General features: G+C 32.2%; 2 protein-coding genes across 3 annotated transcripts in view; one reads left to right on the top strand and one right to left on the bottom strand.

Moving 5' to 3' along the window:
- Positions 1-11,317, bottom strand: part of LOC111712125 (uncharacterized) — a 12,607-nt gene extending 1,290 nt beyond the window's left edge. The window contains exons 1-10 of one of the 2 annotated variants that reach the window (XM_023486664.1): positions 11,137-11,317; positions 10,139-10,238; positions 8,458-8,542; positions 7,872-7,907; positions 7,699-7,817; positions 5,217-5,348; positions 5,072-5,109; positions 994-1,491; positions 671-801; positions 484-599 (exon numbers count right to left, since the gene is read on the bottom strand). In XM_023486664.1, coding sequence (XP_023342432.1) covers positions 484-599; positions 671-801; positions 994-1,491; positions 5,072-5,109; positions 5,217-5,348; positions 7,699-7,817; positions 7,872-7,907; positions 8,458-8,542; positions 10,139-10,238; positions 11,137-11,286 — 1,405 coding nt within the window. In that variant the 5' untranslated portion in view covers positions 11,287-11,317. Of the gene's footprint in view, positions 1-483; positions 600-670; positions 802-993; positions 1,495-5,071; positions 5,110-5,216; positions 5,349-7,698; positions 7,818-7,871; positions 7,908-8,457; positions 8,543-10,138; positions 10,239-11,136 lie in introns of both variants that reach the window. The other variant, XM_023486663.1, reaches the window with a different exon arrangement.
- Positions 11,318-18,597: 7,280 nt separating this feature from the next.
- LOC111712124 (transmembrane protein 41B) overlaps positions 18,598-26,045 on the top strand; it is a 12,542-nt gene continuing 5,094 nt past the window's right edge. Inside the window, exons 1-7 of the mRNA XM_023486661.1 lie at positions 18,598-18,645; positions 18,998-19,046; positions 19,514-19,573; positions 20,560-20,632; positions 22,318-22,376; positions 23,482-23,581; positions 25,006-25,069. Coding sequence (XP_023342429.1) covers positions 18,604-18,645; positions 18,998-19,046; positions 19,514-19,573; positions 20,560-20,632; positions 22,318-22,376; positions 23,482-23,581; positions 25,006-25,069 — 447 coding nt within the window. The 5' untranslated portion in view covers positions 18,598-18,603. The remainder of the gene's footprint in view (positions 18,646-18,997; positions 19,047-19,513; positions 19,574-20,559; positions 20,633-22,317; positions 22,377-23,481; positions 23,582-25,005; positions 25,070-26,045) is intronic.

Consider the following 26,045-nt stretch of genomic DNA (forward strand, 5'->3'; position numbering starts at 1 on the left):
CCGACCTAAAAATATTGCTCATCCGACCTAAAAATATTGCTCATCCGACCTAAAAATATTGCTCAACCGACCTAAAAAATATTGCTCAACCGACCTAAAATGAATGCTTATCTAACCTAAAATTGTTGCTTTAACCAACCTAAAATATATTAATAACCGACCTAAATATATTTCCAATCTTTAGGTCAGTTTGGGACATTTCGCTAATCGAACCTACAGATTTTTAGGTCGGAAAAACGTTAGGTCAGAAAAACGTTAGGTTCGTTTCCTCTAGGTTCGATGAGCGGGTACCGTTTAGGTAACATATTTCCTATTATGCTATTAATAGAAATGTTCAACTATTTGATAACTACTAGAATATTGATACCCCTATAGTGGGGAATACTTTGGAATTTAACACATGCATTCAACAAAATGTATTAATGATAAGAGGAATGTAGGGCTGGTGGTTAATAAATCTTTAATAAAGAATGATTGTCATGCCTTGAACAAACTTGCTGCCCATCTTTATAGTAGATGGACCTCCGGAGTTTCCAGGACATATTCCTCCATTTATAGGCTGTAGACACATCATAGAAGGGTTTTCAATGGATATATTACTTAAATAAATACAGTGTTTCATTTTTTTGTTTTTTATTTAAAACCATGTAGTGAGTTAGTTAAAATTTACCTTTTAAGCAGAAAATTATATGAAATTTGATGTTGTTTGATTTTTTTTTGGCATTCCTCCTTGGATAACCAGTATGATTTAGCTTCTTTTAGCTTGTCAGTCAAATAAGAAAACCCCACGCTTGGGAGTTTCTTCAAAAAAAATACATTATACATTAGAAATAATATAATCACGTTAGAACGGATGGATAAGTACTAATAGCTTCGAGTTCTTGCTACAAACTTTGAATTCTGTTAGATTATGTGGACTCAGCTTAAAATATCATAAGTTTACAGAAATTTGAGTTTGTGCAAGAACTTTCTTTTGAAGTAGCTAATACCCACCTTTGTATAGTGGTACATCCAGTTCCAATTTTTGTTGCAATTAGAACAGTGATCTTTTAATTCTTTTACTTCTGTATCATTGGGAGCTAAGAGCACTTCCTTAAATATTGCCTCAGCATTTTCAATTATATAGAGTAAAATTCTTGATTTTTCTGCAGATTCTGCAATTTTTTCTTCTATTTTAGGTCGTAGCAGATTTGTCATTTCTAATGTTAGAGCATTCTTACTCTCATTGCTTATGGCAGGGTTCAGGAAGTTCATTTTTTGATCATAGACCTTTCCAAAATTTGGGTAAATCTCTTCAAACCTGAAAAACAGTTTTTTCAGCAACTCTTCTTCTTTCTTGGAACCAACCATGCCACGAAGGGATGAAAACAATTCCATTAGATCCATCTGAGGTTCGGTGATTATATTGCTATCAGTCAGTAATTTACTTAAGTCTTCATCTATCCCCCAGCCTAGTGTTAGAGCCTCTTCTTTTTCATTTAAAACAGTGTCCTTCTATATTTAACCAATAATGTTATTATTGTTGCTAGCTTAGCCAGTGCTCTGCTATGAATAGGGAATTACAGGAGACGCAAGTTCCAAACCGTGCTTGTGTTCCAAACCTGACACTGACTGTCAGGTTTTAGCAGAAATATTATGACAAACGTTTTAGTAACTCTTCCTGTGCACTGAGTGCAAATATCATTTAAAGAAACTTTTTCCAACATATTCTTAAGCACAACAAGATCTAAAAAGAATAATGTTTACTTTCTTTCTAAAATTAAAACTTTGAGCCGTCATCATTTTCAGTAAAACCATTTTCCGGATTTTCGAAACAATTCAAGGTTATCCATTTCCGCACAAATCATGAATTTGAATCTTGGGGGCACTTTGGAACATAAACCAACTTTCGCAACAATCCATAGTTGGAGAATATTAATCAATTTAGATCAAACCACACTTTCATAATTTACAGATTAGTTTAAATTACTAAAAATATTTGTATCTTCTTAATTATTCTAAAGTTTGTTTCTACATACTAAATTGTGTAAATGTTTGAAAAGTATATTTACAAGTGTTTTATAATTCCTTTTTTATAATTTTTATAAAATAAAATGGTAGTAGGCATAGTTAATAATTTCAAATATTTATCTTTTTTCTCCTTTCTCCATCTGCACATGTGCAGGTTTTTTTTCCTCCTTTTGACCATCCATTTGGGCGCTGCTGTTGAAATAATGTTTATGTGTCTCTGTCTTTGAGCCATTAAGACAGTGCACGTTCACCCTCTCATTGTATAGATGTTCCACTCTCCGTTTTTTTGTCTGTTTTGCTTAATGGAAATGCAGCCTCAGCTCCACATTCTTTAATCTTTATACTTGCATGTAATAGGTCTTTACTTCTAGCACGTTAAGTTATTTAGTTGCTATTCAAAAAAGAATAATCAACTCACAAGTGACCCGCTTAGAGGTAATTTTGCTGTAGGATCCACCAGTGAAATGTCCTCAAGTCTCATTTCGTTGCTTGTGAAAAGGTTAAATGGTAGGTAGAGGAGAGTAGAGATGAGGGTAAGGCATGAGGAGTACTGTATCAGGATTGTTTTGTTTAAAAACAGTCCATTAGTCCACATGTTATACTTTTACTCAGTCCAGCAGAATTTCTTAGGCAGTATCGCATGTAGTGTGAACCGCTAAAGAATGCTGAGTTGTTCCTTTTTATCACCTGTGGAGCAGGGCCTTTCCAGAAAGGGCTCCAATTGCTAAGTGGAGTGGGTTTAAAACAGGATTAGTACTTGTTGGCATAAAGTCAAATAAATAATGGACAATAACGGATCACTATTCGGAACTTTATTGAAATAAAACAAAGAAAGTAAAATAAAGTTTATAAATAGTTTTCCTTAGAGGGATAGAAAATGGTTAGACAGAAATTAGGATTATTGATTAAGAAACTAACAGGGAACAGCTGGAGCTTCATGTTGACTGCATGCAGGTTCTTGGCATCTTGACAGCAGTTTCGCTCCTATCTAGGCTTTGGTGTCAGGGATTAATTGGGTTACTAGTTATTTTGGCTTGTACCCTGACATTTTATTGGCTTCGACATTAGCATCATCCACTGAAAGGGCTGGGATCTGTGGCTGATTCATGAAGGAGTTGGGCATCCCTTTAAGGCCGGAGGTGTTTACGTCACGGCATATCTATTCCAAATGCAGCCCCCTCCCCAGTAGGCGGAGGAAGGGGGTGTTGGAACGTGGATCCCACATTTATTTGTCTTGAAAATATTGCGCGGTCCACTGCGCATCACAAGCTTTCTCAAGCTTCATAAAGGATTGTCTTCAAAGATGAATTTGTTTGACAATACTACCTCTATGTTATTCCTATTTCTTGACTTAGAACCCCGGCTGTGGGTACTGCAGTTAAGAAAGGAGGCTCGCTTATTGAACACAGGGTTCAGGGCCGCTTGGTCTTCCCTCCCTACTATATGTAAACACATTTCCCAGGGTCCACTGCAAATAGTGCTTGAAAAGTGAAATCAGTGAAATATTTGTCTCAAAATCTTGGCTTTGATTGGGTTTCCAATATGCACTTTCCCAATAATAGTGAAAAACCTGCTCTGTAGCTGATAATTTATCTGTACAAATTAAAAATTAATTTTTTTGCATGCAACAACAAGAATTGTATTGGTAGGACAAAAAAAAACTATTTTCCAGCGTCTCTATTGTTATGGATATCAGAAGAAAAATACACATATTCGAATCATTGTGCCAAAACTTACCACATGTGCAGATGCACATTTTCTAAAAAGCTAGTTTTTTTAAATTATCTTTGAAATATATTTGTTACTAGTATTAAAGACAGTTTTGGACAAAATTTCATCAAACTTTCCTGAAATTGAATATACTTGGCATGTTCAAAAACGTTATTGCGCATGGAAACCCTACTTGGCATGTTCAAAAATGTTATTGTGCATGGAAACCCTACTCGGCATGTTCAAAAACATTATTGCGCATGGAAACCCTATTCGGCATGTTCAAAAACGTTATTGCCCATGGAAACCCTACTTGGCATGTTCAAAAACGGTATTGCCCATGGAAACCCTACTTGGCATGTTCAAAAACGTTATTGCCCATGGAAACCCTACTTGGCATGTTCAAAAACGTTATTGCGCATGGAAACCCTACTTGGCATATTCAAAAACGTTATTGCCCATGGAAACCCTACTCGGCATATTCAAAAACGTTATTGCTGATGAAAACCTTACTTGGCATATTCAAAAACGTTTTTGCCCATGGAAACCCTACTCGGCATGTTCAAAAATGTTATTCCTCATGGAAACCCTACTCAGCATGCTCAAAAAAGTTATTGCCCATGGAAACCCTACTCAGCATGTTCAAAAATGTTATTTCACATGGAAACCCTACTCGGCATGTTCAAAAACGTTATTGCGCATGGAAACCCTACTTGGCATGTTCAAAAACGTTATTGCGCATGGAAACCCTACTCGGTATGTTCAAAAATGTTATTGCGCTTGGAAACCCTTCTCGGCATATTCAAAAACGTCTGTTGCTCCCAAACTTTGCATCTTAAGAAATGTTAAATGTTCTAAAAAGAAATAAAAAATCCTCAAAAATTTAAATTTTTTAATTTGTATGGGTTAAATATCTTGTTTTTTGTTATAAAAATGTAGCCTCAAAACTATTTTAAATTAAAGTATGCAGACGATTTTGTTCTTGTTGGCTCTAATTCAAAAACAAAAACAGTTAAAAACGACAACATTCCACATTTGGTCCGAAACCTGACACTGAGTGTTTGGAACTTTCTTCCCCTGTATTATGCATTAAGCAGAAGTTGTTCTTTTTCCAAAAAGATTTATTAAGATTTTTTTACCAAACATTTTGAAAAGTTGTGTGGTTGATATCTTCAGCATAATGTAATACGGCAAATTTATTGAGCATACCAGTTTAGAAAAGGTTAAACATCTCATAAAAATCCAATAAAGGAATATTTTTGACTAAACATTGCAAGATTACCACTTCTAATATTTAAAAATAGAATTAATAGACTTATTTTATTAACTGTGCCAGTTATAGGTTTTATTCCTGAGGCAAGCATATGGGTCCAACATTTTGATTAAATTCTAAAAGAATAAAAATGAAAATAATTCATTATATCAATTAAAATTTACAACAAAAAATGATTAAAATATAGGTTGGGTAGATAATTATCAAAAATCAATAAACTCACCAATATTTTCAGTTATTAGTATAGCAATGTCATATTCAACACTATCATCTTTGTGTACGTTGATATAATTAGGGTGAATAATGTGTTTCTTTATTTTTAAACTTTGCCCTTCCAGATTTTCAGAAATCAAATCTAAAAATTCGTTATCAATGATTTTATTTAATTTTAAGGAAATTTATCACGTCTAATATTTCCCATTGCTGGATGATTAAATGGCATTATCGCCCTACAAGCGAAAAAGTAACTTTTTTACCCTGCTGTTAAAATTTCAAATTGCATACCTATTTGTTCCTGCTGTAGTGTGATAAAGTTATTTTATCACCCTGCAACATAGTGATAAAGTAACTTTATTGACCTGCTATTAAATAAGTTGAGTAAAATTTAATAGAACTATTTATGTTATTGTAATGGGTATCATGCGTGCGAAAAAGTGTTTCCTGTGATTTTTACATTTTATAGTTTTTTTTTCGATCAACACAAGCTAGAAAAATAAAAATCCTGGCAAAAACTTTTTCGCACATAATAATACCTATTTCAATGACATAAATAGATATTACAGCTTCTTTCACAGTGACTTTAAATTATGTGAATAGTCCTGTTGTAACTAAATTTGGTTTAATGATCTGTCAAATCTGTGTATAAGTTATTTAGGCACTCTAAATTTGAAAATCCAAATTAAGTGAAAAAAGTTCTCTAACCGGGTGTAAAAGTAAGATGGCACCCGAATTAGACAATACAAAACTTATAAAACAAATAAACAACTAATTGCTTATTTTGAAGCAGAAATTTATAGTTTTCAAAGAAGCTCGACAAAAATCTTTTGTTTCTAACAAAAAATTGCTTATTTTGCACAACAAATTTACAACTTTCAAATACCGGACAAAGAATCGCTTATTTTTTAATAAAAATCACTTATTTTCAACAAAATAATTCTATCCCTCCCTTCCTCCCTCTATCTCCCTTCCTTCCTGTACTTGTTATTAACTAGATCTTGATGCTAACATTTTACTCGAGTCGAAATTAAATTTTTCTTCCGTTATTGATATTTTTTTTAATTCATTTTTTGTCCCCCGACATCATCTACATGCCAAGTGGCCTCAGCATCACAACCCGAATTTTGTCTTGCCCAAGTCGAAACACATGATACTATCGGCATTCGGCAACAATGCCTTTGCTTCAGGATCAGAAAAGGCAATTATTTTCAGAAATTCCTAACTATAAGAAAGCTCAGTAAGGGAGGTCGTTTATATTGAATTTTTGAAATTTTGATTACTTTAAACTGATTTGTATGAAGCATAAAATTTTTAACAATTCTTCCAGAAAAAAGTTTCTGTAAAATCAATTTGTAGGGTTAATAATAAGCCACCCCCCCCTGGAGAAAAATACGCTGAGCTTCTCAATCGTCTAATCCACTAGAGTTAGACAGAATGTTGATTTAATGTTTGATTTGAAGAAGTGTTTTTCTAATTTGAACTATTCAGCAAACTGTTCAAAACATTGTTACTAATAATTTGCAAAATAGGGTTTAAAAGGACTTTTTGAGTACATGAAAATAGACGATTTTAAATAGCTTGTTAGGCTATAACTTTCAGTTGTCTAAAATGAAGTTATTTCTACTTAAAAATAATGATTTTAAACGTTTAAGATGCAGCTAATAATTACACATCTTTTCGACCTTAATTTGACATTTTGAGTTTTAGACTTTTCTAATCCCTTTTATTTTTAGAACCTGATGGTGTAAACCTCTAATATTTTAAACTTAGATTAATTAATCTAGCAGAATTAATAGTTTGAAAAATCTAATGAATACGACATTGAATTGCAAAGATAAAGGGATTAGAAAATCAAAGTATGTGGGAAACACTCAATTCCTTAGTCCTCTTTGTGTCGGAAACCTGTATTTTGATGGAATTTCCGGCAGAATGTTTCTGGTGGATTTGGTTTTCTGGTATAAGTAAAATATTTTTATCTATGATCTGTGGCTTCAATGACCATGACTAAAAAATGATTTTTAAACATTTCCAAAAACAATTTGAAAAAAAATAATAATAAAAAGTAAATATATACTGAATTTAGCTAACCAATGATTTAAAAAATCTTAATTTTAATTTCTGCCCGATTCTGGAAAGTTTCTCCACTGCTTCATCGGAAATCTATGCTGGAATTTCCGACACGGAAATTTCCGCAGGATGCAAGAAATTCAGGAAAAAATTTTCATCCGTAATCTAATTTTTGTGGAATTTTTCTGGCGACAAATTTTCCTGAATTTATTCCCTCTGGCAAAAATTTCCGTGTTGGAAAATTACCGGAATTCCGTTTCCGGTAATTATAATTTCTGCCGGAAAATAATTCTGGTGAAAAATTGAACACTAAAGTGACCGGTATTGTAAATTTGATCTATAACAATATTTCTCATTTCTAATTTCTACTATAATCATGGTAAAGTTTACATACTTTAGAATGACAAGATTTAATTACTTACCATTGATACCAACAACTGCAGTAACATCGTCAGGAACTGTTGAATTTGCAAGGTGTTCAAAACAATGAGCAGCAGTCAATAGAGCTCTTGGAGATATTACTGAAGCTGTACAAAAATGTCTGAAAAAGTAAACAAATGAATTGATTGTTTCAAATCTTATTGTATTCACCAACCTGCCATTCGATTGCAAAGAAGCAACCCAGGGAAATCTAAAATAATAATATTATATGGTCGTAAATTACTTAATTGGTAAATTATTCTGAAATCCCTTTATCTCGCTGAAATTTTACTTTTTGCTTTTTCTTCTCATTTCTTTATCTATTTTTTAAAAGGAGAGACCAGCTAGTTAACACATTTGAACAAAGAGTGCACATAGAGAAAACAATTGGATTCATTTGAAAACAATGACCTTTTTTACACAGGGGTTAATATAATTCCCAAAAAAGCTGATTTTCTCGATCCCAAAATAATTTTTTGCCCCCAATTTTGAAAAAAAATGCCCCCAGTTAAAATTTTTTTTTCAAATTCCACTAACACATTTGCCCCANCGATTTAATGGTCTCACGTGAGACCATTAAATCGCAGTGTAGCATTTCCTTGCCGCGGCGCTCGGTTCCATAGACTGTCCTAGCCGCAGCGCTTGGCCCAGAAAGTGTCTTAATCCAACCTAACCCTAAAATATATACTAATCTCTCTTTCTTGTAGTTCAACGTGGCAAGCGAGCGTACTTCCTATCGACAATTCTTCCAGCTGTTATACCTGTGAGATGATGTAAACATTCCTCCTTGTATTCTGTTTGTTACCATGGGAGGGTTCTCCCTTCCACACTCATTAGCACAGCTTTCTTTAAATAGATCTTCAATCTATCTATCTATTTATTATGACTCCCCAATAACACGAAAGCTATGAGGTAAACACCCCTCCCTGCAACCCTCTGCCTCCTTGCGGAGTACGTGGATCACAGAGTTAGCATGACATGTGCAATGATACTGTTATGCCAGAATGGAAGTAGCTGAAGCCGTGAAGCCCCAACTACCGTGGCCTGTATGTATCTACAGCCTCAATAAAATGTTAAATTACACATGACATGAATGCTAGTTACATGAGTTACATAGATTAATATCAATACAGATAGAACACTAGATGTCGTCTTCTCAAGAATTAGGGGTTTTTCGTTCACAAATAACCTTGAGGCAGAAGCCCAAAGGAGTTACGCCCATGCTGCGTTGAATGACAAGACAATGAGAGTTATTAATCTATCGATAGTTATGATTGACAATGTAAATTGAGGGATGGGAACAAATGGAATTGATTAAAAAAAGTAATATTTCATTTACAGAGAGACATGCCCAATTCACAACAGTATCCTTTTACTCACATTTTAAAATATTCAACTTTTGGCCATGTCAATTTTTTAATGGAGGGTCACTTTAAACCACGCTTACAGGTCCTTTCATACACTGAGATACGAGATAAAAATGGGCGTATTCGCCTTTTTTTCATTTCGTTCATTTATTGTTCATGAAGGGCTCATTTAATTCGGTTTTTTATCGTTAAAAAAATAAATGATTTCGTTCGTTCTCAAAATTATCGTTCATTTTCCATCTTTTTCATTTTTTTCTCACTGAATGATTGTTCATTAACTCAGTAAAATCATTCATTTTTATATAAAAAAAGTTTGTTCGAAAAAAATCGTTCGCTCAGTAAAACAATGATTGTTTTTCAAAGTTTCTTTGAAAATTGTTTGTTCAGTGAAAAAAGAACAAAATTGTTCATGAACGATCAAGATCGTTCTAACCATTTTAATCGTTCGTTTTTTTTCGTTCATTTTAAAAAAAGTACATAAATCATCAAGCAGTACATAAATCATCAAGCAGTACATAAATCAATAAGCAGTACATAAATTATCAAGCAGTACATAAATCATCAAACAGTATTTAAATTATCAAACAGTACATAAATCATTAAGCAATATAAAAATTATCAAGCAGTACATAAATCATCAAGCAGTTTAAAAATTATCAAGCAGCCCATAATTCATCAAGCAGTACATAAATCATCAAACAGTCCATAAATCATCAAACAGTCCATAAATCATCAAGTAGTACATAAATCATCAAGCAGTACATAAATCATGAAGCAGTACATAAATCATGAAGCAGTACATAAATCATGAAGCAGTACATAAATCATCAAGCAGAACATAAACAGTTTGATGATTACATGAAGGAAAAACCCTGTAAAAATGATAAAAAAAATGATAAAAAGCAATGGTGTGACCGTGTCAATCATTGGGCGCAAATTTTAAGTTAAAAATTGCTCAAAGAAATATACTATAAACAATTTGAAGTCATAATTTATGGATTTCTCAAATAAACGACAAGAATTCACAGAATTTTTATCGCTGAACATAACACTGGAAATGTTAAGTTATTTTTACCTGGCAAACTCTGACATTGAACTTTTGTTAATTTTCTTGGTTTTGGATTACTAGCCAAACAATACTGGGCTCCTTTGTCATCTTGCAACATATAGGAATCCTATAAAAAAAAATTTAAGTTGCTTGAATTAGTTGCAATTTGTCAGTTTATTAGGATCTAAATTTGTTTTCGTGGATTAACAAAATTTTACGAAAATTTTATTTTTTTAGAGACAATTATTTGTATTTTTATAGCTGTCCTTTAACCATCCCTTGGGTCATGTGAGTTGCCTCAAAAAAGATAGGATACAAACAAACAAAGTAAGTTTATAGAAGAAAAAAGAAAGCATATGATAGAATAAACTTTTATGATTCACATGGAATTTTGTTTTTATAAATTGAAGATATTTACTACACTTATTTCAATTACAATTTCAATCCTGATTGTTATTTATTGCAATTTATTAATAGCATCATTTATCTATTTTCAAATTTCCAGTTCCGTTTTTCCTTTAATTTTTTATCTATATATCTGACATAAAAGGAAGTCTTATCCCTGATTAATATTTTTTGCATTTTATTAATAGAATTCTTGAAATTCTTTTCATCTCTTTATATTTTCTCTGTTCCCGTAAAAATACCAGACTTAGACAGAAAAAAAAGTTTACTAAAATGCACTGTAGCAGTGTAGAGTGTAGACATCATTTTAAGTGACAGCTGTTAATTGACTTGAACGTTTGATTCACAGAGATCAATGGCGCATCTCTGGCGTTAGATGAAGATTCACCGTATACTAACTCATGTTTGTTTACATTAGATCGGCTGCCTTTGTTATTGTTGTTACGCAAAACTAGTTCTTCAGCAGTCCAAAAACGTCACAACAAAGTGTACGGAAAGCTATCGCCCCCTCCTTCTATTCAATTCTCCTTGTCTATGACAACCTTGGTCAGACAAAGGTTTAAAAGGATAACAGTTGTGAATCAGATATGCCGTTCTTTAATTATTGAAGAATCACTAACCTGTTTACAACCAAGGGACAATGGAGGGGATCCTGGAATAACACTGAACTGTTTCCCCCCCTGCGCTATAACCCTGTGGCTAGGACAGGTCCCAGATGATCCATATATTCTCTGAAGGAAAAAACACAATAGCCTCAATAGGAATCTCATTACTCCTTTGTTAAGTTTCAGACTGATTTCAAAATTGAATAAATACAGGAATGATTAAAGGATTTCTAAAGTAGGGGCCAGGGGGTGTCAAACACAAACAAAAATGTTCTAATTCCTAAATTCTATATTAGAGTGTGAATATTGAAATTTAAAATACTGATTTAATTGAAAAATATAATTACAAAAATATGTTATTTTTAGAATATTTTACCGCCTTTTGAGTTTTGACCAACATTACCGACCCATGATTCTCCCATACAGAGGGGCGGTAAGTTACTTAACATCCCTTGGGACAATAAATTAAAATAAAGACCCGCCCTGCGAAGTATTGGTGAAAAAATTCGTGCATTTTCATCTCAAAAAGACGATAAATTGTGTCCAACTACTTTTTTGGAAATTAAAAATTTTACTTAACCGCAAGTCAGTGTGTATCCGAACCTCCCAGAGGAAGGGTGTCAGCAGAGCTTTCTAAGCCTGTTAAGAGAAAGGGCGCTATGTGCGTTGTACTTGTATAGAAGTCTAGATAGCAAGGACAATTCTCTTCTCTTCTCTCTCCACAACTGAGTAGAAAGCGTGACTAATCCCGAACAAGATAAAGTAATAAAGATGAATACAGAAGCAATACAGAAACTCAAAACATCAGGGATGAAGTACATGCTGATACAGGTTTTAAGGGGGAACAGAGCCTTCAATAGACTTTAAATCAAATACCATAAACTGGTTTTTCACCCTCCTCACAATGGAAACTGGATTACTCATGGCAGACCTCTGACAATGATAGGCAAAAGACACACTCCCCGTGTTTTAAAGCGATGGGACAGCATGCTTAGCGGGTTATTTTTTCTTTAAAAATCTGTCCACGTGGGAATACACGTTAAAAGTGAGGACTATGGTATTTCTGATACCTGTTACCCTTACACCCCCATCCTCATCCGCCTACCTCCTAAATTCCAACCTTATCCTACTTCACGAGCAGATATAGTGGAACTCAGAAACTGCTTTGCTGTGGAATCTTAATCAAAACTTTCTGAGAGAGATCATCATTGGTTTCATTGGGTGTTCCTTTCCTAGGGGGTACACCTAAATCACCTTGAACCTAGCCGAATGCAGTTAAGGCTAGGAGGTCTTTTAATTTCTTTCTAAATTACTGCAAGACACTGATACATGTAATGCAGCTGACAAAGGGAAGTTCTCATTACAACAATGTCAGCAATAAACCTGCATAGATGGCCGATATCAAAAACAACTGGAATAAATACAGAAACTCAAGAGCTGATATTAAAATACTACAAATTGCCTGATCAGCATCTCAAAACTGCATATTAACCCTCCTGGGGGGGCGGGGGTATGCAGCTAATTGAACGAGCATTACAGGACAGCCAGGAAACAAGAAGATTGGAAACATGATTATCTGCATTCTGCATTAAATACATGTATCAAATAATTTGTTTCATAAAAAAAAAATTAAAAAATAAATAAATTGATAAAGTTAAAACTTAACCGCAAGTTCCCCCGACCAATTTTGCCAACAAAACATCCCTTGTTGCACTCTAGATGTTTTGTAATCAAAATTGGTCTTGGAATCCTTGCGTTAGCAAAATTCCCTTACTCCTATGACATTCTCTAAATAACTTAAAAACAGCTTATAGTAGAACGCTGAAATTTCTTCAATATTTCAATTTCATCATAGTCGTGAACAAATTTTGCCATCAAATTTTTTTTGATGCACAGGTTCAGTCAAACAGCGTTTCGGTGTTTTAAATAAAATAAGAAACGCTTAATACATTTTTTTATAATTAAGCTACAGGGTTAAAACTGATTTATTTTAAAAGCCCTTGGAAAATGGATAAAATAACATCTGTCACATGTTAATATTTGTCAAAAATAAATATCAACTATTTTTCCGACGTACTTTTTGAACTAATTGCTACTTTGGTCGCAAATCCAACATTATATAAAATAAGTTTGATAAATACAGCAGTAGGTGTCTCAGAAATCAATGTATGGTTAACCATCTCCTTTACTTTATAAACATTTTCTAACGTCATGATTTCTACTTTTAATGCCCTATAATTAATTGATAAAAAGAGTAATGTTATTTTACTAAAATGTTAAAAATGTCACATGAGCAAACAAAATCAATAAAAAATGTGATTAAATGTATTTGTAATACTTATATATGCCAATTACCTGGATATTAGAAAAAAGATCTCAAAAGGCTAAAATAAATCTTGCAAAATTTTAGGCAATATTTGAAATTATATAAAATAATGAGTAAGATAACAATGATTAACTTGTATTTTTAATAAAGACAATATAATTTGCATGGTAATATTACCTATTCTTATTTATTTTGCATAAAACAATTGTAGTAACTGAGCAAAATTTATAAAATCAAGATTTAAGCTTAAAAAAACCTTGTCCATAAAATTTTTTTGCATACATTTTTTTAGCTTAAACTAGTTTAAGTTAATGGCTTTGAATTTTTTATATTTTTTTGTTCGTTTAACTGAATTAAACCACATACAATCATTGGTTAAACATACTAATAAAGCATATATCATCGCAAATAAACATTATAAACTGTATAAAATTTTCTTAAAAATATACATCTATTTTATAAATATCTGGTAACACAATATTTTGTGAACCTGCAGTACGTTGTACATTTTTAACTATCCACGTTTGTAAACTTCTACGTAAAATTCATTATTTATTTGAACTGTGTTTCAAATTAATATGAATCATGATTAGCTTAATCATGAGAAATATATAATGACGTACATCTTAATTGCGCCTATTTCAACTGTGCTATAATCAGGGGCGGATACATGATTTAAGTGAGGGGGGGGGGCAAGATTTTTTGGGAACAAAAAATTCATAATTGGGAACAAAAAATCGCGCCGCAGGGGAAATTTTTTTTGACTTAAAAGACTCAAAAAGAGTCAAAATTAATGACTAAAGACTAAAAAACTAGTATTTTGAACTTTTCACACATCATAGTTTATTAAGACAGATATTTTTNGGGGGGGGGGTGAATGTCCCCCCCCTGTATCCGCCTCTGGCTATAATACATGACATGATTGCCTTCATCATATGATATAGATAACGACACAGGAATTGTAATTACATCTATTAACTTTAACTTGTAACATATAAACCTCAAACGTTAGTTGATATAGAGACTCCGATTAGATTGGTGCCAAGAGAGTAATTAGGTTCTGATTGAAACATACGAGCGCTGGGCGTTGTTAGAGTATGAGCTATAGTGTCCGGTTAACATGAATAGCTCATGAGATCATGCCCCCAGTTTGACATTGATCAATTAATTGCTAGTGTCTGTGTTGACATCAAGCTTGAGAGCAGTTTATGGAGTAGGGTTTTTACTGGAAAAGTGGTAGCAGTGGTGAGAATCAAAGAACCCTAGTTAAATACCACAGACTCCAAGGAAAAAGTACATGTGATTACCTGTTTAAAAATGGTAATAGGAGAAACAGTAACAGTGCAGCAGCAAGTTAGGATTGCTACCAGTTTCTACTACTATGGACAGTTTTAAATTGTACCCCAGAGTACTAGGGTTTCCAATCGAAATTTTTTGCACGAAAATCGTACAAAAATTGCGCAAAAATATATGATTTCGAGAGCAGTTTATGGAGTAGGGTATTTACTACATATATACAATCAAACAACTAATAATTTTTTTAATACTTTTGGTTGTAAACTCAAAAAAAGAGGCATTGTATTTTAGGGGGTCATGGGGGGGGGTGGTTTTTGTCAAAATTTTCATCTTAAAATGCATTTGCCTTGTGTTTCATGGTAAGAATGGATAAAATGAATATATTCTGATAATTTTTTCATTTATAAACATTTTATCAATTGTATCTTTCATTGATTTATAATGATTTTAATTTATCATTAATTTTCCCGATCATGTTTTTATATATTTATCTTAACCCTGACGTCTACTTTACCCAAAATTGACTGCCAATAAATTTCCTTTTTGTGATAGTTATTTAGAACATTGCATTGTTACATTCTTGGAAAGCTCTTTGACTTAATATTGACATTAATATTTTTCAAAATAGATCGCAAAAAAAATTTAATTCTTCTTTAATTAGTCCTTTTAATAATTTTACAGAAATTCTTAATATTTCTTGTTTATTTTTCTCTCAGTGTTTTCTTAAAAGTATTTCTTTGAATTTCTTTCAGGGTATCATAACGATAGAGAATAGAATATATAGAGAGGAATTTACTAAAAATAAATGTTAGAAATATCCATTTTAGATCTCTTTATTTTATTATAGTGACTTTTCAAGTCAACAAATATATTGATGCTTTAAAGGGTGTGTACTGTGTAGGGATGAAGACAAATAATAATATGTTACCTACACTTGAGGATGGATTGTTTTCACTTTTTTGAAAATGATTGTTTATTTTTAAAAACGATGAAGAAAAAACGAAAAACGAAACGGTATTTTTTAAAAAGATCTTTTTCAAATAGTTTTAGTTTGTCGTTTTGTTAACGAATTGGTAGGTCGTTCATAATTTTTAATGATCGTTAACGACCTTTTGTACACAAAATACGTTTTTTGGTCGGAAAACCCTCAGATCAGAGAATTAACATGCAGGAAATTTCTCTGGAAAAAAATACACTAGACATAAAACAATTCACGGAAATTTTTATTTTATATTACCTGGAGCACTTGCTATGCTCCTTACCAAAAATATGCAAACTTTTAGCTATAGATTCTAAAAATCCGGACTAAAAATAGTGTGGTCGGGGAAAAATAGGTATTTTTCGTTTTGTACTAAATTGGGCCTAAATATTGTTTTATTTTTTAATTAAAATGCATTTTAAACAAATCTAAGTCATATTGTACAACATGGAGTTGCCTAATTTTGAAAAAGTGTTAAAGGACATAAAAATATACATCTGGAAACACAGAAGCAACGCCTGGGCGAAAAAAACTTGTGATCGGAAGAAATAATGGTAAATTGTGACGTCATTTGCGGTGTGGACGAAAAAATGGTGCCACCACACTTTAGTCTTCCGGGCAAATGGTATATTATACAGTATATTAATCTTATATAGAATTAAAAAATGGTTTAAGTTGTGTATTTTTGCATGACGCGGCTGGATTTTTGAAAATCACACTTGAAAGGCCCTTAATATACCATTTACAAAATTAGTTTTGCCCGGAAGAGTAAAATTTGGTGGCCCGGAAGAGGAAATATTGGTGGTTCATGGTTGCCGGAAGACAAAAAAGCTAATATGTGACACGGAAGGGGTAATAGTGTGGGTTCATGGTTGCCGGAAGACAAAAAAGCTAATTTCAAAAATAACACATCGTTAATTATAGTTGATATTGTTATATTAGTGGTTCCACCTAATATCCTAGGTTTTAACTAATCTTTTATTTTACTTTGATCCGTAATTTTATTTTATAAGAATTAAAACCATCTTATTGCAGCCAATATATCAGGGATGTATATTCTTTGCCAATATAAGAAAAGTATAAGGTTTTGCAGCCTTTTCAGTTTCTCTTATTTTTTAAAAATTTCTCTTGCATGGTCACAGATTAAAGGAAGAATTTTGAAAAAAATTTTTTGTTTATTTAAGTTTTCCCACAATTTCCTATAATTAATGAAGAAATTCTTGTTTTGTTTATTTAAAAACTACTTCATTTGAACTATTTTTATGTTCATTTGAACTTTTTTTTTCATTTGAACCTTTTTTTGTTCATTTGCACTATTTTTTTGTCATTTTTTCATTTGAACTATTATCTTTAAACTATTTTTTGCATTTGAACTATTTTTTTGTTTATTTGAAATATTTCTGTGTATATGTTATCTATATTAATTGTAAGACCTAATTCTTCATTAATTATAAAAAAAATTTAAAACTGAATTGGTAGACAAATAGTTCAAATGAGCATGCATGCATGAAAATTTTTTTTTCATTTGAACTATTTTTTTGTTTATTTGAAATATTTCTGTGCATATGTTATCTAATTAATTGTAAGACCTAATTCTTCATTAATTATAAAAAAAATTAAAACTGAATTGGTAGAAAAATAGTTCATAACGTGCTGATTTACTACAGGCTTCCATGTCAGTAATTTAAATGAACAATAGTTCAAACGAACAATAGTTCAAACGGGAGTAGTTCAAATGAGAATCCACCGCCCCTCCCCTATCGAAGTCTCGTGAGCGGTGTATTTGTCTAAGGGGGGGGGGGCCGCTTAACATTTTCTGTAATCCTTCAGCCTGGACAAATTCGGGATTTATCTGCAGCCCCACTTCATTTAAACCTTTGCCCATGAGTTCCTGAGGAGGGGGAAAAGGACTAACCCCCCCCCCCCATAAATACACTGCTGATTCGTTTCTGGAAATTATTTGGTCTTCATTCAATCATTTCTTCATTCCTAGGCTTTCTTTTTTAGTAGTTGATTGATTGGACCAGTTATCGTCTTCATAAAGTCTACGTAGAACTTAGAAAATTTGCGGCATTTCGCAGTGAGCACTTTTAAGTGTCTACGTAGTTCGCGCCTTGTGTTCTCTCAAACTCATTACAAAACAAATTTCGCGGTCCTTGTAGTAAGTTTGGTAGACCTATTAGTTTCAGGACTTTATTAATTTATAAAGGTTTTACCATTGATTACACGGAGGAAGAATGTAAATCATTTTATAAACTTAGTAATCAAATTATTAAAAATCATCAATCTAGGACGGACCCAAAACACTTTCTGGGCTGAGCGCTGCTGGTAGGACAGGCTAGGGTGCACATTGTACACCCATTACACCCATATTTTTTAACCCTAAAACGGGGTCAAAAATATAAAAAATATGCCTCTAAAAAAACATTGTATTGCCTAATTAAAAGACACAAATGAAGTTTTAACGCTTAAAATCGGTCAAAAATGAATAAAATATGCCACTAACAGTATATAAGTGCATAAAATATGCCACAAATTATGTCTTTCCACATAAAATCTGCCACACTTGACATCACAGCTCAAAGAATATGCCACAAAAAGTATCTAAATGCACAAATCTGTCAACTAAAATCACTATTAGCTTAAAATCTGCCACAAAATAGTGCTCATGTATAGCAAATGCCACACACATACCCACTACCCAGTTATAAAATATCTGCCGTAAGCAGTAATGAAAGGAAAATTAAAGCCACAAATTATGTCTTCGTCAGACTAAATCTGCCGAAGATGCCTTCAAAACTGTGCCACAAACAGTGTTTAATTGCATGAAATCTGCCATAATAGTTGAAAATATGTTAATTCATTGTATTTATAGATAAAAATGCCGGATGAAAGCGGTCCTTTGCAGTTTACAAAAATTAAGGTGAGCATATTTTTTCCTGTCATTAATTAGTTCTTATAAGGTTAATATAAGTATACTGCACATCATTTAGTTTCTGAATGAACGTGATTTATGTTATATGGAGGTCAACTTGAAATTATTTCTTCAGACTTCTAAGCGACTTAGAGGTTTGATGAGAAATGATCTATGTTGCCCTATGTGAGATCTGGAACACACGTTTTAAAAATATATCAAAATACATTTTGCATTAGTTTTATCTCAGCTAAAATATTTTTTTTCTCTCAAAAGAGGGTATATCTTCGTTTTTGTGTTTGTGGGGGGGGGGAGGGAGGGGTGATTACTGATTATGTTAACAATGTTGTTTTTTTTCAAGGATTTTGCCACACACAACTACAATACACGTCTGAAGGCAAGACGAACAGGTAGAATTATAATAGTTCAATAATTATAAAAGAATTAGGAAAAATATTTAAGTTCTAGTGGAATACCCGAGTCACATTAGTACTTCTAAAGTTCGTGTTTGATTAAGATTTAATGAGAACCATGTTTTTCATCATAGATTCATAACCATGCCCTATACACCTTTATTTGATCAACACTATGCATGATATCGTTTTTTATTCCAGCTTGAAATATGTCAATATCTAACAATTTTCTTCCATTATTTCTATAATTGAAAGAAATCAATTTTAATGAGTATATTACTGATATCTTTTATTCTTAAACAGACAAAGGTTTAATGGATACCGTTGTAAATCGGACATTGTCACTCTAAAACTGGAAAACCAATTGTAATTACTTCAAAAATCAAAAAAATTTACACAATATGCTTTAGAATACTTTTTTTATGAACAAAATCAATTAACATAATGTTTTTTTATATTATTAGATGACTCTCCTGTTCTGACAGATCCCACTAGTCAAGCAGCTAATTCCTCTTCTAATCAAGGAATTCATTTAAACAGTTTTTTTTTGGGGGGGGGGAATGTAGTTAATAATTCTTAAAAAATGATTTAATATATTTTTGATACAATCTGCCGTCTTTGCTATTGTGTTTTGTAGGAGTTGTGTGTATCGTCTTCCAAGTTGATTTCTTTAAGGTCAAAGGTGGTTGTATTGCTAGAACACTGAACATCTTGCCTCAAACTTTCCAATTATAGTTTTACAACCTGATGTTTTGATATATCATACTTGGAGTCGTTTATTTAACGAATCCCAAAATTTAAATATTAAAGGTCTAGGACTTCAGGCTTTAAAGACAGAGGAGTGTCAAGTTTTAGAAAATCCTGTTTCCCTTCAGAACGTTATGTTTGCTTGATAGAAGGTTTTTTCCTCACTGAATTGGGGAATGTTGTTGATTTTTATTGGAAAACAGATAATGTTCTGAGAAAAGTATCAAAAAGATTAAAAAAAACATGTGTCTGATGTCCTTTTTTTAAAAAGATTAAAAACCATGTGTCTGATGTCCTTTTTTTTAATCCACAGACCATCAAAAATCGTTTCCCTTTAAAATAAAAACTCCTAGAGAAAGATGTAGGGATTAGAAAAATAGAGTTTAAAGCTAGTAATCAATCCCCCCCTGTCTTTAAAGGGACTGTGACCGTTCATGCGAGTATGGCAAAAAATACCATGCGAGCTCAAGTTCATTATTTACCGTTGTAAATCGGGTGTTGCCATCATTGTAAGGAGGGTCACTTGAAATTACGCCTCCAGACCAATTATAACTATTAATTACTACTTAACCGGGAGATTAAGGGAGGATAATTAAATTGAGGGGAAAACCACTTAGCCGAGGGCCTCCAAGACCTTTTTGGGGTTCTAAACCTCACGAGCGTAAATAGGGAGGATAAGTAATTATCCTCCCTGGAAATAAAAAAAGTAGGGAATTTAAGGTTGGTTATTTCGTTGAACAGGAGATTAAATGAATTATTATAGAAGGTTCTGTCGCAGCCTCGTCTAATCCTGAGGACACGACCTCATCATCATCCTCGGGAGAACTTAAAACCAGGAACTACAAATATTTGAAAATCACTATTCTCTCCTCCCCTTCCTACACTCCTAACATCCACTGTATGAAAGTTGAAATTAGTTTATCTTTGAACTAAAAAATTAATGTGTTTAAGAGAGGGGGGTAATAATGTCGCTCTTTTTTCTTGCTTCAATCGATTCACGTCACTTAAGGGACTGATAAGGAAAAATGAAAGGGGTTATTGGTCGAAACCTAAACACTGGGAGTGGATCGCGACCTATATGAGTTCTATCTGATGTCCCTGTCTCGAGAAATTGATATAAAACTGAAATAATACCTAAGCTGAAAACTTAAGAATGGTAGATATCGAGATCAATGCTTGATCCTCTCTTTTTGCTAATCTCAAGACTAATTTAGTCTTTCGATCAATTTCTAGAGATTAGAGATTCGCTCTTTAGCTTTAAATAAAACCGGTTTTAAATTTTTCCGCTTTTTGGTGTCATGTCAATTGAACTAATGATTGATTGAATGAACGTAAGTTTGGATTAATGTTTATTAACACTAATGTTCAAAATATCTATAGTCCTCAAATGTGAAAAAATATACTTTTTAAAAAGTCCATATTAACATAATTTGTTTGTTTAAATACTCTGAAAGCCATGGCTTGTAAACAGCTGACTTTAGTTCAATCGGATATTAGCCCAATCGTTATAGCATCGTATCTGTATTTGTAATCAAACGTATCTTTATAACACGTAGTCGGAAAAGTGATATTCGACAAGAGCGAATTTAAAAAAAAGTTTCCGCAGTGGATATTCACATTAAGCGATCAGAGTCTAAAACTAAAGAATGCGCGAATTTTAAGTTCGAGGTTAAAAGTTCTGTAAAATAATGAGTAGCTACTTAAATATTTAACTTTCTCAATTTTAAATTTGAATTTCCCGGGGAAAATTTCACCCAATCAGAGAAAAGGATTTACATGGAGAATATTACGTAACCATCGCTAATCAGCTGTTTTAGTTAACTTTTTAATATTTACGTAACCGAAAACAAAAAATATTTCCAGTTACAACCTTCTTTTGGGTTTACGTGCAAACACATTAATTAATTTAAAACGTGAAATTTATTAAATCAAGGGTTTTACTTTTAAATATATCGTAATTAGTTGAATGCGCGCCGCTTATCGCTGAATGATGATAGACAAATAGGGATTGTGGGATTTCAAGATTTAACCATGTGTTTAATTTTAACTCGTCGATTTCGGCGAGTTAAATATTTAACCACAGGTTTAAATATTTAACCTCAGGGTTAAAGTTCGGGTTTAAATTAAGTCAGAAGTGGCATTTAACCATGAACTTAAAATTTAAGTCAAAACTTTTCGTTCTTTAGTTTTAGACTCTGGATGAAGGGAACGTAATCCTAAAGTTTTCTGCTCGGTTAAGACTTAAATTCCAATACCAAACCTCACATATATGAGTTTTGGTAAAAAATTACACAGTTTTACATCAATGTCACGAGACACAAACATCAAATAGGTCGCGATCAAGTCCTTAAGTGTTTAGGTTTGAATCTATACCCACTTTTCCTTTTCCTTAACAGTCCCTTTAACTGTTTCTGAAAAACTAATAATAATAAGAATCATGTATTGTATAACATTTTAAGGGCACTAATAATATACTGTTAACAAATTTAAGAAATGTATTTTATATATTTGAACTGTTCAGAACGGCAGTTAGTCTGATTCTCCTGATTTTCCTTAGTTCTGGTCTAGCCATGTTTCTAGGTAAATTTTTAGAGCGAATAGATTTTAGGTTTGGGACAAACAGATTAGAGATTTAGAACAAATAGAATATTAAGATTTAGGACAAATAGAATAGAGATATTTAGGACAAATAGAATATAGAGATTTAGGACAAATAGAATATAGAGATTTAGGACACAAAGATGAGATTTAGAACAAATAGATTAGAGATTTAGAACAAATAGAATATAGAGATTTAGGACAAATAGAATATAAAGATTTAGGACATATAGAATGGAGATATTTAGGACAAATAGAATAGAGATATTTAGGACAAATAGAATATAGAGATTTAGGACAAATAGAATATAGAGATTTAGGACAAATAGAATATAGAGATTTAGGACAAATAGAATATAAAGATTTAGGACATATAGAATAGAGATATTTAGGACAGATAGAATATAGAGAATTAGAACAAATAGAATATAGAGATTTAGGACAAATAGGATATAGAGATTTAGGACAAATAGAATATAGAGATTTAGGACACAAAGATGAGATTTAGGACAAACAGAATATAGAGATTTAGGACACAAAGATGAGATTTGGGACAAATATCTGAAAGGTTTGAGGCAAGTAGATGATATTTAGGACAACTAGAAAAGAGGCTTAGGACAAAAAGATTTGAGATTTGGGACAAATAGATTTGAGGTTTAGGACAAATAGATTACAGATTCTGGACTTAGAGATTGAGAGATTTAGGACAAATAGATTAGAAATTTGGACAAAGAGAGTTAGGACAAATAGATTAGAGAGTTATACTACTAAAAGATTAGAGATTTTAGGGCAAATAGATTACAGATTTAGGTCAAATAGATTAGAGATTTAGTTAAAATCGATTAGAGGTTTAGGACAAATGGATATGAGATTTAGCACAAATAGAGAAGAGGTTTAGGACAAATAGATTTGAGATTTAGGACAGTTATTATAACTTATTTGTTATTGTTATTGTTATTGTTATTGTTATTGTTATTGTTATTGTTATTGTTATTGTTATTGTTATTGTTATTGTTATTTTTATTGTTATTGTTATTTTTATTGTTATTGTTATTGTTATTGTTATTGTTATTGTTTTTATTATTAGTGTACTCTACCTTCCCTGACGTGAATGCCGCGGATCAAGAAATATTCAAGTTTCCTGCAGATATTGAAGAGGCTAAACGATTAGGAGAACTACTCTCTAGGTACAGACAGGGGTACCCAAAAACAATGAGACTAAAAAAACTACCTGGGCATTATAAAATATGACTATCCCATGGTTAAAGTAAGTCGTCTGCCTTAAATATAAATAAATGGCAACTTTTATGATTTGGCAAAGGAAAAAACAAGTTTTCAGTTGCAGGGAATCAATAAAGTTAAGAAACAAGACAGTTATAATTCTGTCTCTGAAGTCTCCTCCTATGTAATTAACACTATCTAGACATTATGCAATCAACATTGTACAAAATACATGATAATTTGTACATTGTACATGATAATTTGTTCAATGTACATGATAATTTGTACAATGTACATGATAATTTGTAATGATAATTTGAACAATGTACATGATAATTTGTACAATGTACATGATGATTTGTACAATGTACATTGTTCATACAATCATTGTATGACGACACGTAATTCTGTTACTGTTACCAATTTAATTGATCTTCCTAAGTTAACATATTTACAGGTTTAAATGTTTTTCTTGTTTTTATGTCATTTGTCTGAATTTTCTGTTATTCTCGCATTACTCTCCTTTCATTGCATTATTATATTTTCTCCTTTGCCTGATTTCCCCCCTTTTCCTCTCTTGTATGTTTTGTCTTTTCCTCTAAGTTCTTTTCTCCCTTATTTTCCCATTTCTCCTGTCAATCTATTGTGTACTTTATCATTCTTACTCACTTCATCGTGGATTTCATAATGAGCGTGCTATAAAGTAATCGTCGTGCTATAAATTTAAATTAGCTGTACATTATAGCACGTGTGCTATAAAGTTTTAATTGGTTCCCGGATTTTCTCCAGAAAATTTTGAATATTTTCAAAATATTTTTTTAAAATTGAAATGAAAATAAAATTGAAATCAACTTTATATTTTGACGTCTGCTTTGTTTCAAAGCTTATTTGATCTAGAAATGACCATTGAAATTGACAAGTACACAAACCTTTCATAAAATTACCTGCAACAATTATATTTTGCCACGGCGTTCTATAAAGTTTTTGGACTTACATTTTCTCTATATGTCTAAGGTTTTCCCCTTCTGATAATATATTGTTCCTTGCTAAAGCTCTGGACAAAATTAAATCTGTAAAAAGACTTGAACCTTCGAGATAAAGAGAAAATTTATATCCTAAAACTTTATAATACTGCGAACCAAAATAACAGTGTTATAAATAGTTATTCTTCGTTTCATGTTTTACTCTTTTCAATAATATTAATTTTAATTTATATTTTTCATTTTGTAAATAAGGCCATTAGAGATTGTTATTATAGAATTTAAACAAATGGTATATTTCCTCCCCACCATAACTCTATTCCTAAAAGTAATTGGTGGTTCCACACTGGGTTCCTTATAAGTTCATGGCTGATTGATTGATTGATTGATTGATTTATCCTTGTATTAAGGTATACAGATAAATACTTTGCACAGGTGTACTTTGGCTTCCTCTGTACATACATATTCCTGCAGGTACAGATAATCAGGGTTGTACATACATATTATTTATATATGTAGTTGTACAGGCGGCTTGCATTCAGTTGTAAAGGGATTTTTTCATCCACAGTTATAAAGGGGGTATTTGCACCTTGTACATGGAGAATATATCTACATAGTACAGGGAGTGTATATGTACAGTTGTACAGGGTGTACATGTACTCTGTACAAGGAGTATATATGCACAGTTGCACAGGGGTATATCTAAATTGTACAAGGAATGTATATTCACAATTGTACAGGGAGTAAATGTCGAGAGTACACGGGGTTGTACACTCTACATGTATTGTACAGCCTACAGGGCTTTGCAATTAAAATGTAAATAAATTGTACAGTTAAAGTACACAAAAGTAAATATTAAATATGTCTGTTGTTTTGATCAATCCCTCCTTAAACCCAAAAAAAAAATTTTGAAGTGAAAGAATTTTTCAAAAACATTACGTTTTCCTCTATGTGCGTCCTCATTAATGCATTTCTAAATTTTATATTTTCGTCGTAATTTTTTAGAGATTGTTGATACAAATTTGTTCTATTTCTAGTTTTTATATTTTTAAAAAAGGGTTACTTCTATTTTCTATAGATTTTTTTTGGATATTTTTAGGTTTTTATATTTCAATATTTTTAACGGTTTTAATATTTTAAAGGGGATGGTGGAGTTGGCACATTTGATGTAGGGGGGGGGGGGCCCTGCCTTCATTTTTGGTTCAAATCTTCCAATTTTTTGGGTGCACGCCTAATTAGTGATCGAAATTCCTAAAATAAAATCAAATTGAATTTTAATGACCTCTAATGACCTCTAATGACCTCTAATGACCTCCAGAAATAGAAAATATTTCAACTATGGCTTTATGCACATCAAACGAAAGCTAGGGACCCAGGGAATACAGTAGCAGCAAAAAATCCAGTGTTTGACCTTCTAATGACCTCTTACGACCTCTAATGACCTAAATGA

The sequence above is a fragment of the Eurytemora carolleeae genome, unplaced genomic scaffold, assembly GCF_000591075.1.
Source record: "Eurytemora carolleeae unplaced genomic scaffold, Eaff_2.0 scaffold673, whole genome shotgun sequence".
Taxonomy (NCBI): domain Eukaryota; kingdom Metazoa; phylum Arthropoda; class Copepoda; order Calanoida; family Temoridae; genus Eurytemora; species Eurytemora carolleeae.